This window comes from Macaca mulatta, chromosome 9 (genome assembly GCF_049350105.2).
Source record: "Macaca mulatta isolate MMU2019108-1 chromosome 9, T2T-MMU8v2.0, whole genome shotgun sequence".
Classification (NCBI taxonomy): Eukaryota; Metazoa; Chordata; class Mammalia; order Primates; family Cercopithecidae; genus Macaca; species Macaca mulatta.
In genome coordinates, this window is record NC_133414.1 from 76,257,260 (window position 1) to 76,272,427 (window position 15,168).

At 42.2% G+C, this 15,168-nt stretch overlaps 1 protein-coding gene across 10 annotated transcripts in view; it reads left to right on the forward strand.

Moving 5' to 3' along the window:
• CFAP70 (cilia and flagella associated protein 70) overlaps positions 1-15,168 on the forward strand; it is a 115,228-nt gene that overhangs the window by 70,121 nt on the left and 29,939 nt on the right. For all 10 annotated transcript variants that reach the window (XM_077946616.1, XM_077946618.1, XM_077946621.1 and 7 more), the window contains 4 exons: positions 345-470; positions 1,702-1,835; positions 1,961-2,076; positions 2,272-2,493. In XM_077946616.1, coding sequence (XP_077802742.1) covers positions 345-470; positions 1,702-1,835; positions 1,961-2,076; positions 2,272-2,493 — 598 coding nt within the window. The remainder of the gene's footprint in view (positions 1-344; positions 471-1,701; positions 1,836-1,960; positions 2,077-2,271; positions 2,494-15,168) is intronic.

A 15,168-nucleotide genomic window follows, 5' to 3' on the forward strand; every position in this document is an offset into this window, starting at 1 on the left:
ACACTAGAGAAAATGAAGGAAGCTGTTTGAGTTCAGAGGTGACCTGCACAGGGACTATGAATGCCCTGAGGGTTGAGGCAGTCATTTCTGCCCTAAGCAATTTTTACTTACTTCCATGAGTTCAGACTGTTGGTATTCAGATACCTGAGCTTCTCTTTCACCCTTGACATTTCTCTCCTGGTTCACTCTTATTCTTTTACTTTTTTGGCAAGACTGTCATTATAGATGTCAATCAGTATCATTTTAGTTGTCATGACTGGATCTCATATTGGATTTATGCTTATGAAATCTCTGTACTTGTAATTGTTTCATTTTTGTCTACCTAACATCTTGACGTTGACAAGACCATGCCAGATGATGTCCAAGGCACTATTGCAACCATTTTTACAAGCAGTGAACAGCTTCGACTCTTTGCATTTGAAGCAGAAGTCAATGAGAACTTTGAGATGGCAGCAGCATATTATAAAGAGGTAAACATCTTCACAGTGATTGCTAGTATTATTTGTGAAATATGGGCATAATAAATAGTTGCTTTTGATTGTTTAAAATCCAACTTGATGGGTGAAAGTGTAGACACATAGAACAATAAAATAGAGTCCAAAAATAGGCCCCCACAAATAAGGTCATTCAACTTTTGACAAAAGAAATTCAATGGAGAAAGGATAGTCTTTTCAGTAAATAGTGTTAGAACAATTGCAAAAAATAAAATAAACCTCAACCTTAAACATTTTACAAAAATCAACTCCAAATGGAACATATATCTAAATGTAAAACATAAAACTATAACACTTTTAGAAGAAACATAGGACAGAATCTTGACCTGGAATCAGGAAGAGTTCTTAGACATGACACCGAAACATGATCGATCAAAGAAAAATGTGATAAAATGGAATTTCATCAAAGTTGAAAATGTTTGCTCTATGGAGGTCATAAGAGAAAGAAAAGAAAAAGTCCAGATTAGGAGAAAATATTTATAAAACATATGTATCACAAAGGATTTGTATCCAGAATATAAAGCACTCTCAAAACTCAAAAATATTTGTACATAAGCGTTCGTATGAGTACCTATTTTTAATTATTTTGGCTATATACTTACGAATGAAATTGCTGGGACATACAGTAATTCTGTGTTTAACTTTTTGAGAATTTTGAGGCATTTCACGGGGATTTTTATAGGGATTGCCTTGTATCTGCAGCTTGCTTTGGATAGGATTGGCATCTTAACAATATTAAGTCATCCAATCCATGACCATGGAATGTCTTTACATTTATTTATGTCTTTTTAAATTTCTTTAAGCAATTTTTATAGTTTTCACTCATCATGAAGTGAATTTTTCAGATTTGTAGATAAACTTATATTTGCTATCTGAAGATTACTGCAGAAATTATTATATATGGTTGATATACAATACAATGAATCTTTAGGCTCCCAAGGTGAGTTTAAAGTGACCAGAATACTGACACTAGGAATAAATAGCTTGATGATTCAAATTTTTAATTATATTAATACTTTTTTCAACCACCTACTAAAGGCCAGAACAGTGATTGCGCTAGGCGTTTGAGATTCAGTGATAAGCAAAAAAGAAGTCACAATCTCTGCTTTCATAGAACTTACAGTATTTATCATGTTTACCATGTGATGTTGTATGCATAAAAATAGGACATAGTATCACAAATAATCTTGGCTCTCCTGATGCATAGAGATTGGTCCGTGAGCCCCAGAATCTGGATCACTGGTTGGACTATGGTGCCTTCTGCCTCCTAACTGAAGACAACATCAAAGCACAAGAGTGTTTTCGGAAAGCCCTTTCCCTCAACCAGAGTCATATCCACAGGTATAGGTGGAAAGGAGATGAGGAATCAGTGGGAAGGAACAGATAAGTTTCTACATGAAATTGTCTTGGTTCCATAAATGTGACATGGGACCATGTTGTTAATCATGTTGGTGATCTTTTCTCAGCTTGTTGCTGTGTGGTGTCCTGGCTGTCCTGTTGGAGAACTATGAGCAAGCAGAAATTTTCTTTGAGGATGCTACTTGCTTGGAACCAACTAATGTTGTAGCCTGGACTTTACTTGGTAGATATTTTCCTGTAATCTGAATGTGTTTTCTCCCCATTATAAGATTCTCCCTTTTTCCTTTCTCTTCTTCAATGGCTCATCATGTAGTTCTTAAACTTTGGTAAAATATGGAAAAAATAAGTGAAATACAATTCTTTAGTATATGATAGTGGGGAAATAGTCATATTTATTTCAACATTTTTCTTTCCCCAGGTTTGTACTATGAAATTCAAAACAATGATATTCGAATGGAAATGGCATTTCATGAGGCCTCCAAACAGCTTCAGGCACAGATGCTTCAGGCACAAGTAACAAAGCAAAAGAGCGCTGGTGTTGTAGAAGACATTGAGGAAAGAGGGAAGAGAGAATCTAGTTTAGGCCCTTGGGGAATCACAAATGGTTCTGCAACAGCAATCAAGGTGGAAGCCCCAGCAGGTAGGGCCAGGGAATAGAGGTGATGAGTGGCTATTAGAAAAATTACTGCCAGGTGTGGTGGCTCACACCTGTAGTCCTAGCAACCTGGGAGGCTAAGATGGGAGGATCACTTGAACCCAGGAGTTCAAGGTTGCAGTGAGCTGTGATCATGCCACTGCACTCTAACTTGAGTGACCAAGATCCCATCTCTAAAACAAAATTTAAAAAATAAAAAGAAAAGTACTGGCCTTAAGAACAGAAGCTGGCACATGGTAGGCACTCCGTAAATATTTGTCAAATGAATGAATACATGGAGTTTAAGTTATTTCAGGGATACCAGGAAAAACTCTTAACTTCTAAATATTTCCTCATTCATATGATTAGTGATCTGAAGTTTCTACTGTTGAGATTCAATTGTTTTAATCTTAGAGAATTTACTGTCTTTAAAAGGAGTACCATTCTAACAGAGTAAATTTAATTTTCCCCCCCTCACTTTTCTCTCTACCACATGAAGTCCCTCTCTTACGATTCTCAAATGTATTTATGTACTCCCTTTCCCCCACTGTTCTGTGATTCTCTTTTCTTCCACTTTAGGATATCAGCCATTCTAATGTGTGGTATGTGTGTTTTTGTTTGTGTGTTCCTTGCATGTGTGCATTATTATTTTGTGTGCCTACGTTTTTTAACAGTTTGAGGTGTAACTGACATTTCAAAAATTGCACATATTTAATATGTACAATTTGATAAATTTTGACATATGTGCACAATCAAGAAAACATCACCACAATCAACATAGTGAACATATTCATTGTCCCTGAAACTTTCCTCATGCCCAGTTGTGGGCATCTCTTTCTCCTGCTCCCATTTCCAAACAACTACTGATGTGCTTTCTATTACCATAGATAAGTTTGCATTTTCTAGAATTTTTGAATTCTAGAAAACACCTGGAATTTTCTAGAATTTCCAGAATTAAATAGAATCACACAGTGATTTTTTTATCTAAGCATAATTTTATCTAAGCATAATTTTATCTAAGCAGAATCTTTTTTTATCTAAGCATAATTACTTTGAGATTTAAACATGTTGTTGCTTATATCAATACTTCATACCTTTTTATTGCTAAGTAGTATTCCGTTGTATGGATATACCACAATTAGTTCATCCATTCACCTGTTGATAGATATCTGTGTTGTTTTTAGTTGGGAACTATTAAAATAAAAGTACTATGGACATTCATCTACAAGTCTTTTTTTTTTTTTTGGGATGGAGTCTTGCTCTGTCACCCAGGCTGGAGTGCTGTGTTGCAGTCTTGGCTCACTGCAACCTCTGCCTCCCAGGTTCAACCAATCCTCCTGCCTCAGCCTCCCAAGTCGCTGGAACTACAGATATGTGCTGCCACACCTGGCTCATTTTGTGTTTTTAGTAGAGACAGGGTTTCACCATGTTGCCCAGGCTGGCCTCAAATGCCTGACCTCAGGCGATCTGCCTGCCTTGGCCTCCCTAAGTGCTGGGATTATAGGCATGAGCCACCACGCCCAGCCTCTTGTTATTTTTAATATGGATTTTGTTAGTAATTATTTACCCCATTCAACTTGCATTTTGTTTATTTGCATCCTCTGCCTTTTTCTCTTGGTAAGTCTTGACAAAGGCCTAACATAATCTTTTCAAAGAACCAGCTTTGGTTTTGTTACTCTTCTCTATATATGTTCTTTAAATCATTGATTTATGCTTCTAAAGTTTAAATGTTTCTCTTTATTTTTTTGAGTTTGAAATGTTACTCTTTTTCAGTTTATGTTCATCATCTTTACGTACTCATATCAATTTTTTGTTGTAAAATCAATTCTATTAGCCTGAATTTAATGTAAAATAGAGCCTGAGTCAAGAATTTAATGCTAATACTTTAATTAGAAGAGTTAATTTCAGTACAGGCAGGGTGAAGAAAAAATGGTATGAGAGGCAACAAAGGCTATGAACCAATATAAGGTGACACCTTATGTCTACATTAGCCATTTCATTATGATAAACTGCAAAGAATGCAACTGGTTGCTTTGCAGGTAAACTTGCTCAGTCTTATGGGACATCTCCAAGCATTCAGGCTATACAGGGAAACCATGAATCTGAATAATATGGGAGGGAAGAAGGAAGGAGAATCTGTTCTTTTGTCTCTTCTCTTCCGTTGGTCAAAATTAATCAACTGTGGAGTTAATTGCACCCATACTTCTAAGTTTTATAGTCTGGTCCTCTTGGTACCTGCTTGGGAAGTCATATGCCATACCCTAAAGTATAGAATTTTTTCCCATCCAGAAGTGGTGAGAAGAGCCAGGAACTCAGATTATGTGACTGGTTGAACTAACTGTCCAACCAAGGGGTCGGGGAGGGCCTGGCTCTCTTTGGTGAAGAAATAAGTAGCTCCTAGGTAGTAGGCCTCCATGAACCCAAGTGCTGGCAGTCAGCCTTATCAGCAGGACTGTGACTGGGCCTCTCATAGAGAAGCAGTTGCCAAAGTGCCTGATACAGAGCATGTACCTGAGGGTCCAGAAGACTATGGCATTGACAGAACCTGAGATATATTAGACAGGTAAGACACATCAATATCAATGTTTATATTATTATTTCTATAACCATACTGTTCTCTGCTGATCCACTTGCTGTATTTTTTTGTTCTTTTATAGCTTTATTTTTCCAAGAACTAATAATTGCCTAATTTATTCAGAAAACTTAAGAGTTCTGTGTTCCTTTTGCCTTCTTCCCCACATGCTTCAAAAGTATTGTCAAGTGCCCATCCATATTTTCGATATGTTTGGCTGGGCACGGTGGCTCACACCTATAATCCCAGCACTTTGGGAGGCCGAGGCGGGTGGATCACCTGAGGTCAGGGGTTCAAGACCAGCTTGGCCGATATGGCGAAACCCATCTCTACTAAAAAAACAAAAATTAGCTGGGTGTAGTGGTGAGCACCTGTAGTCCCAGCAACTCCTGCTGAGGCAGGAGAATCGCTTGAACCTGGGAGGCGGAGGTTACAGTGAGCTGAGATTGCACCACTACACTCCAGCCTGGGTAACAGAGCAAGACTCCGTCTCAAAAAAATAGATAGATAGATAGATACGTTAAAATGCATCAGTCCATTTTTCCCCCCTAGAGATACTTCTTCCTCCAAAGCCTTCTATCTTCCTTCTTCAATTCTCAGTGCTTACCCTCTAGGCCTGATGGGTAACTCTTCTCCTGGGACGTTCCTTTGCTATGATTCTGAAAATCTCCTTTAACTTCAAGATGCATCGTTTCTTGGATTCTGTGCCTTCCTCTTTCATACTTTGCTTCCTCATTTTGGTGGAGCACATCCTCCAGTAGCTTCCTAAGAAAAGTATGAGTAATAAACATATTGAGGCCATGCATGCATAAAATAAGTTTATTCTACAATACACATTAATAAATAGTAAAATAGAAAAAATATATTTGCCTCTATCACCTAGGATTAACAATATTTTCTTACATAATCAAAAGATCTTTTTTTCATACACATAAAAATGTAGTCATGTACCACATAACGTTTCAGTCAATGATGAATCACGTGTGTGACAGTGGTCCTGTGATAATACTGTATTTTTACTGTACCTTTTCTATGTTTAGATACACAAATACTTACCATTGTATTATAGTTGCCTCCAGTATTCAGTACAGTAACAGCCTGTACAGGTTTGTAGTGTAGGAGCAATAGGCTCTGAAATTCCAATTTCATCACTTTTATTATAGTTTACTGTTCTGATTAAATTCTTAATCTGATCTTTATTTTCTTGACCACAGTGACTATTGTTGGGAACAGGCCTCCAAATCTGGCCAGAAACTGGCCCCAAAACTGGCCATAAACAAAATCTCTGCAGCACTGTAAAATGTTTGTGATGGCCATGACGCCCCACCCTGAAGGCTGTGGGTTTACCAGAATGAGGGCAAGGAACACCTGGCCCACCCAAGGTGGAAAACCACTTAAGGCATTCTTAAACCACAAACAATAGCATGAGTGATCTGTGCCTTAAGGACATGTTTCTGCTGCAGATAACTAGCCAGAGCCCGTGCCTTTGTTTCCCCTAAGGCATACTTTTAGTGAATCCATAATCTATAGAAACAATGCTTATCACTGGCTTGCTGTCAATATATATGTGGGTAAAACTCTATTCAAGGCTCTCAGCTCTGAAGGTTGTCAGCCCCAATTTCCCACTCCATACTCAATATCTCTGTGTGTGTGTGTCTTTAATTCGTCTAGTGCCGCTGGGTTAGGGTCTCCACGACCAAGCTGGCCTTGGCAACTGTAAAGTTTGTGTCACCACCTCCTGTGGCACTACTTATATTTTCTCTCCTTTTTATTTGTTTTGGTTCGTATTGTCAGGTATCCTTGTGTGTCTCGTTATTTTTAAATCATATATAGGACACTCTGTTGGTAAACTAATTCAGTTTGAGGGATCAAGAGGATTTGAAGATGACTTATAATTCCTGTGAAGGCCTATTTCAGTTTCATCCTTTAGAGTGTAGCTCTTTGGTGTCTCAACTCAAATTCCTTTTGGTGGTCATTGTCTACCAGTGTCTGCCATACACATCCTTGAGAGTCAATCAAAAGTAAAGTGGAGCCTGCCAGACTCCCAATGTCATGCTTGAGACTCGTATACCCCTGCAAGAAAATATAGTTTCAGGCCGGGCGCAGTGGCTCATGCCTGTAATCCCAGCACTTTCGGAGGCTGAGATGGGTGAATCACCTGAGGTCAGGAGTTCGATACCAGACTAGGGGAAACCCCATCTCTACTAAAAATATAAAAACTAGCCAGGCATGGTGGTGGGCGCCTGTAATCCCAGATACTTGGGAGTCTGAGGCAGGAGAATTGCTTGAACCCAGGAGATGGAGGTTGCAGTGAGCCAACACAGTGCCACTGCACTCCAGCCTCAGCGACAGAGTGAGACTCCATCTCAAAAAGAAAAAAAAAAGTGTAGTTTCAAATGATGAGCTGAAACCCTGGGTTTCTGCATTTCCTAGATTTGAGCTTAGAGAGTCTATCTTGTTAGCTCTCTGGTATATTCAAGCATGTTTTTAAAACATATATTTTGTTCACCTTTTCTGGTTGCCCTCAGTGGGAAATTGGTCTGAATGACCCAGTCAATAATTGCCAGAAGCAGAAGTCCTTCCCATCTACTTTTCTGTCCTTCAAAGGTTTTTTGATATTTCTTGTAGTTGATTTTTCCTCTGCTGTTTTCTTCATCTTTGTAGTTTTATACATTTTAAATTCTCATTTTAGTGAGATTTTCGAAATAAGAATAAGGAAATATATATATGTAACCTATCTACCCTGTTTAACCGTAAGTCTCCATCTTCTTCATCTAGACTCATAGCCCATGTCCAACACATTCTTCTGTTGGTAATTCAAAATAGCCCAATCTCTTGCCTGCCTTCATTTAACCCAATATTGTATTTCTCTACTTCCATATATCACTAATGGAGCAATGTACATGTGTTCCATTTAATTTGTCTCAGTTTCTTATATATCTAATTTACCTACCTCTTGTAATTTAGTTTCCATTCTATCAGCGGAAGTCACATTTATAAAACTAATGTTCTATTTGCAGTAATGGAAGCAGCATGAAGTGGTGTGGCAAACTCTCTTACAAGGTGCAAGTATAAAATATTTTTTAAAACAGTAATTTGAAAGTGGGCCATCTGGTCTCTGTCATAAGTAATCAACTCTGCTACTGTAATGTGAAAGCAGTCATAGACAATGCATTTAAAAATGGATGTGATTGTGTCCTAAAACAACTTTTTTTTATACATATAGGTGGCAGGCCAAATATGGCCCGTAGGCTATAGTTTGCAGCTCTGTCTTAACAGGAACCACTAAAAAACAAACCACAGTTAGATATTGTTTCACGTGTCCGTGTGAGGAGATCACCAAACAGGCTTTGTGTGAGCAACATGGCTGTTTGTTTCACCTGGGTGCAAGCGGACTGAGTCCGAAAAAGGAGTCAGCAAAGGGTGGTGGGATTATCATTGGTTCTTATAGGTTTTGGGTTAGGCAGTGAAGTTAAGAGCAATGTTTTTGGGGCAGGGGGTGGATCTCACAAAGTACATTCTCAAGGGTGGGGAGAATTATAAAGAACCCTTTTACGAGTAGGGGAGATTACAAAGTACGGGGAGATTACAAAGTACGTTGATCAGTTAGGGTGGGGCAGAAACAAATCACAATGGTGGAATGTCATCAGTTAAGGCTATTTTCACTTCTGTGGATCTTCAGTTGCTTCAGGCCATCTGGATGTATACGTGCAGGTCACTGGGGATATAATGGATTAGCTTGGGTTCAGAGGCCTGACATTCCTGTCTTCTTATATTAATAAGAAAAATAAAACAAAATAGTGGTAAAGTGTTGGGGCAGCGAAAATTTTTGGGGGTGGTACGGAGAGATAATGGGCGATGTTTCTCAGGGCTGCTTCGAGTGGGATTGGGGCGGCATGGGTACCTACAGTGGGAGAGATTCAACTGAAGATTTTGAGGTTAAGGAGTGATATTGTGGGGTTGTTAGAAGGAGCATTTGTCATATAGAATTATTGGTGATGGCCTGGATGCAGTTTTTGTATGAATTGAAAAACTAAACAAAAGACAAGGTCTGAATAAGGAGAAAAACAGGTATTAAAGGACTAAGAATTGGGAGTACCCAGGACATCTAATTACAGAGTGTCAAAGGGGGTTCAGTGTAATTATTTGCTTGGTTGGCGAGTTTTTGGGCTCTATCCTTGAGTTTTTTTTTTTTTTTTTTTAATGTTGTCATATACCAGGCCAGACTGATTTAGGTAAAAACAACACTCTTCATTTAAAAATATACAGAGTCCTCTTTTTTTTAGCAGTAAGTAAGTCAAGGCCTCGATGATTTTGGAGGAAAGAGAAATGCAAAGCCAGCAATTGTTTGTTAAAGGATTAGAAATGGCTAGGAGAGAGTAACTGAGATTGATAGTGTGGTGGAGACAGCTGGGGAGAGGTAGATGGTGGCATAAGAACAGGAATGAGAATAAGGGTAAGTATAAAAGTAAAGAATAGCCAGGCACGGTGGCTCACGCCTGTAATCCCAGCACTCTGGGAGGCCGAGGCGGGCGAATCACGAGGTCAGGAGATCAAGACCATTCTGGCTAACACGGTGAAACCCCGTCTCTACTACAAATACAAAAATTTAGCTGGGCATGGTGGTGGGCGCCTGTAGTCCCAGCTACTCAGGAGGCTGAGGCAGGAGAATGGTGTGAATCTGGGAGGTGGAGCTTGCAGCGAGCCAAGATTGGGCCATTGCACTCTAGCCTGGGTGACAGAGTGAGACTGCATCTCAAAAAAAAAAAAAAAAAAAGTAAAGAATAGGACTTCATCAGGGTGAAAGTATTGGAGTGTACTTTGTTACTGAAGATCTTCTATCCACTTAAAGAGAGACTTAAGGGTGGCAGTTTGAGGTAAAACCAGGGGCTGCTAAATACCAAGAGCCTGAGAAACTGCTTGGGTGATTTGACTGATACAGTCCAGTCCGTTATCGGACTGTATAGAAGTGGGAAGGTCAAACCAAGGAATTATGTCTGACAGAAGGGAAGAAATGACCACGATGGCCTTCTCAGACCCTGTGGGAAAGGCCTCTACGTATCCAGTGAAAGTGTCTACCCAGACCAAGTATTTTAGTTTCCTGACTCTGGGCATGTGAGTAGAACCAATTTGCCAGTCCTGGGCAGGGGCAAATCCCTGAGCTTGATGTGTAGGGAAGGGAGGGGGCCTGAATAATCCCTGAGGAGTAGTAGAATAGCAGATGGAACACTGAGAAGTGATTTCCTTGAGGACAGATTTCCATGATGGAAAGGAAATGGGAGGTTCTAAGAGGCAGGCTACCGGCTTGTAACCTACATGGAAGAGGTTATGAAATGACGACAGAATAGAATGGAAGGAGATATTTTCCTTGGCCCAAGAACCATTTGCCTTGTATGGGAAGAGATGGGTGGAAGTTTCAGCGGGGGAGTTGGTGGGAGTGGCTGGATGAGAAGGAGAAAAACTGCCATGAGGGATAGAAGTTGGAACGCTAGCTGCTTTTTTTTTTTTTTTTCCCGAGACGGAGTCTCGCTGTGTCTCCCAGGCTGGAGTGCAGTGGCGCGATCTCGGCTCACTGCAAGCTCCGCCCCCTTGGTTCACGCCATTCTCCCGCCTCAGCCTCCCAAGTAGCTGGGACTACAGGCGCCCGCTACCACGCCTGGCTAATTTTTTGTATTTTTAGTAGAGACGGGGTTTCACCGTGTTAGCCAGGATAGTCTCGATCTCCTGACCTCGTGATCCACCCGCCTCGGCCTCCCAAAGTGCTGGGATTACAGGCTTGAGCCACCGCGCCCGGCAGCTAGCTGCTTTTTTAGCTACCTTATCAGCATAAGCGTTTCCCTGAGAGATGGGATCTGATGCCTTTTGATGGCCCTTGCTGTGTATGGACGTTTGGAAGTAAAGAGGCCTGGAGAAGAGTTTTTGTTAAAGAGGCATTAATGATGGAGGACCCTTGCGAGGTGAGGAAACCTTTCAGCCCATGAAACAGCATGGTGGTGCAGGATATGGGGTCAATATAAACATTGACGCGTAGTCCTTTTACAAGAGTGGGGGCCCAAATTAAGGCAATGAGTTCGGCTTGTTGAGAGGTAGTGGAGGGGGATAGAGCAGTAGCCTCAATGATAGATGTGGAAGATATTATAGCATAGCCTGCCTTTGCTGGTATGTGGCAATTAGGCCTGGTGGAACTGCCATCAATAAACCAAGTGTGATCAGGTGAGGAACAGGAAAGAAGGAAATATGGGGAAATGGAGTCAATGCCAGGTGGATCAGAGAGATACAGTCATGGAGGTCAGGTGTGGTATTAGGAATAATGTGGGAGGCTGGATTGAAGTCCGGGCCAGGAACAATGGTAATTGTGGGAGACTCAACAAGGATTGAGTATAGCTGAAGGAGCCGGGGAGCAGAAAGTATGTGTCAGGTGTGAGGAAGTTATGAGAACTGTAGAGAGTGAGTTGAGCATAGTTTGTGATTTTGAGGGCCTCTAAAGTATTAGGGTGGCAGCAGCCATCACATGCAGACATGCGGGCTAGGCTAAAACAGTAAGATCAAGTTGTTTGGACAGAAAGGCTACAGGGCACGGTCCTGGCTCTTGTGTAAGAACTTCAACCACACAGCCCTGCACTTTGGCTATGTGTAATGAAAAGGGGTTGGGATGAGTTAGGGAGAGCTAGTGTTGGGGCAGCCTCTAGGGCTGTTTTTAAGGAACGGAAAGAAGAGTGCGGAAAGGATTTAGGATCTATAGGGTCAGCTAGGTTTGCTTTTGTGAGTTTACATAATGGTTTAGTCAGGATGGTAAAACTAGGTATCCAAAGGTGGAAATACCTAACCATGCCTAGGAAGGAAAGGAGTCCATCAGGGTTGTCTGAGTATTTACCTAGGTCTATTGTAATTTGTTTTAAGTCTGAGAGAGAAAACCATACGTGCACTCTGGCTGGGCCGAATTCTCCTCCCACTGCTTGGAGGGGGCATAATCGGGGAATATTGGAACTCTGGTTCATTGTTTACCCCTTTGTCTATCCCCTCATTATTTACCCCTTTTTGACCGAATGGGTTGAAGAGGGGTCCTTATTAGTTGGGGAAGGAGTCAGGGGGGCCCTGGGGAAGGGAGGTAGACTCTGCGGGCTTCCTGTAGGGCATAAATCACACTTTTTACATAATTGCGAATTTTCTCTTAATGAAAAGAAAGTTTGAACATATGGCACTTCACTCCATGTGTCGTCTTTTCTACAAAAGAGATCTAACTGTAAGATGGTGTTATAATTTATACTTCCCTTAGGTGGCCAGGTTTCTCCCCCTTGAAGAGGATATTGTGGCCAGGCGGTACTGCAGAAGAATATAAGTCATTTCTTTCTTAGCGTCTGAGGGTCAAGTTGGTCCCAATTCTCCAGAATACATCTTAGGGGCGTTTTTGCCTTGGGGGGAACATTTCCCATCTGAAAAAAGAACATAGGGATGCCAGCACCCCTAGTCATTTTCCGACGAGCATTAGCCATAGAGCGTCCTCTATGGTCCTAATGCTTATTCCTTTCCAGGGTGCATAACCACCCAGGGACCTCTGGTTATCGGATTAGTTATGCTCACCGATGTAGCAGTCCTGCACCTGTTTTCTCGCCTCTCTTAACCACAAAAAAAGGGGTTCAGGCTGCTGGATTCTAGTGGTCCTTTACCAGCGTGGCCAACATTGCCATTGCACTCAGGGGTGAGTTCCTTTCCAGGGTGCGTAACCACCCATGGACCTCTGCTTATCGGATTAGTTACGCTTCCCGATATAGCAATCCTGCACCTGTTTTCCTGCCTTGACCACAAAGAAAGGGGTCTGGGCTGCTGGATTCTGGTGGTCCCTTACCAGCGTGTCCAATATTTTTTTTTTTTTTTTTTTTTGAGACGGAGTCTCGCTCTGCCGCCCAGGCTGGAGTGCAGTGGCCGGATCTCAGCTCACTGCAAGCTCCGCCTCCCGGGTTCACGCCATTCTCCTGCCTCAGCCTCCCGAGTAGGTGGGACTACAGGCGCCGCCACCTCGCCCGGCTAGTTTTTTGTATTTTTAAAGTAGAGACGGGGTTTCACCGTGTCAGCCAGGATGGTCTCGATCTCCTGACCTCGTGATCCGCCCGTCTCGGCCTCCCAAAGTGCTGGGATTACAGGCTTGAGCCACCGCGCCCGGCCAGCGTGTCCAATATTGCCTGTGCACTCAGGGTGACTCCTAGAGCTGAACTGGGCTCCTGAGTATTTCATAACAAACCAACTGCCCCATCAAGATGCATTCCTATAAACAACAGTTCTTATGCAAATTCATTTCAGAGAGGGTGTAGCTAACCTTTTGAGTCAGGATTGAGATAGTCTTTCGATTCTATAAGTGCTTTAAGGCTTGGCTGAATGCAAACAGCTCGCACATTTGAGAAGACCAATTATTAGGCAATTTTTTAACTCTGCTTCCACAGGAGTCTCCATATCAATTACTAAATACCCATTGGGGTTTTTTCTCAATCACCTGGGAGGAACCATCTATCATCCTGTCCTGAAGGGAGCTCCTGCTAGGTCTGGTCGACATTGTATGGTAATTAAGATTTAAATCCTGTTGTTTCGTAGAAGGGGTTCGGGTTTGGGAGATGCACCGGACACAGTCAGCAGGGAGAACATGTGTGTTTTCACGAAGAATTATGTCAAGCTAGGTAATGGATGAGGAAGAAATTTGGGCTTGACTGAAGTAATGGGGGCTGTCCATGAAGCCTTGCAGCAGTACAGCCCAGGTAATTTGCTGAGCCTGATGGGTATAAGGGTCAGTCTCCAAGTGAAAGCAAAGAGAGGCTGGGACGAGGGGTGCAGGGGAATAGTGAAAAAAGCATCTTTAAGATCAAGAATGGAGTAGTGAGTTGTGGAGGAAGGTATTGAGGACAAAAGAGTACATGGGTTGGGCGCCACAGGGTGGATAGGCAAAATAATTTGGTATAGACAAATTCAAAGTGCCATTCTCTGGCCACTTGGAACAACTGTCGAGTTTGTGCTGGGGCCAAGCGGTATTGCAGAAGAAAATAAGATGGTTAGATTTTAGGTCAGGCGAGAGTTGAAGAGGTTTTAAGTTCTTAAGAACACAGGGTAAGGGAGAAGAAGGAGGAATGGAGGGTGGAAGGTTGCCCATAGTGAAGGACGCAAGTTTTAAGGGAAGGGTAGAGACGCGGAAAAGGGGGTGGGGAGCAGCCCTGGGCTGCAACGTGGGTGAGCAGCCAAAGCAGGCGTCCCCGCAATTCACTTGCCACCAATGGAACGTGGGTGAATGATCAAGGCAGGCGTCCCTGTGGAGATCAGACACCAATGGAACATGGGTGAATAATCAGAGAGGCGTCCCGCAATGATTTAACACCAAGGGAAGGCTGCCTTCCCGAGTCCGTGACCAGCGCCGGAGTTTTGGGTCCACGGATAAAACATGTCTCCTTTGTCTCTACCAGAAAATGAAAGGAATTGAAATTAACAGTAGAGAGAGATTGAAGGGTGGCACCAAGATTGAAAGGAGAAAGAGGTTGAGGGATAGTGAGAGAGGTTGGAGAAAAGTAAAAAGAGGCCGCTTACCCGATTTAAAATTGGTGAGATGTTCCTTGGGCTGGTTGGTCTCAGGACCCGAGGTCGTAGGTGGATCTCTTCATGGAGTGAGGATGAGGACAGCAGACTGGTCTCCTGAAGGAGTCCGGCTGACCCGGGTCTTCGGCACCAAATGTTTCACACGTCCGTGTGAAGAGATCACCAAACAGGCTTTGTGTGAGCAACATGGCTGTTTATTTCACCTGGGTGCAAGCGGGCTGAGTCCGAAAAAGGAGTCAGCAAAGGGTGGTGGGATTATCATTGGTTCTTATAGGTTTTGGGGGCAGGGGGTGGATCGTACAAAGTACATTCTCAAGGGTGGGGAGAATTATAAAGAACCCTCTTAAGGGTAGGGGAGATTACAAAGTACATTGATCAGTTAGGGTGGAGCAGAAACAAATCACAATGGTGGAATGTCATCAGTTAAGGCTATTTTCACTTCTGTGGATCTTCAGTTGCTTCAGGCCATCTGGATGTATACGTGCAGGTCACTGGGGATATGATGGATTAGCTTGGGCTCAGAGGCCTGACAGATA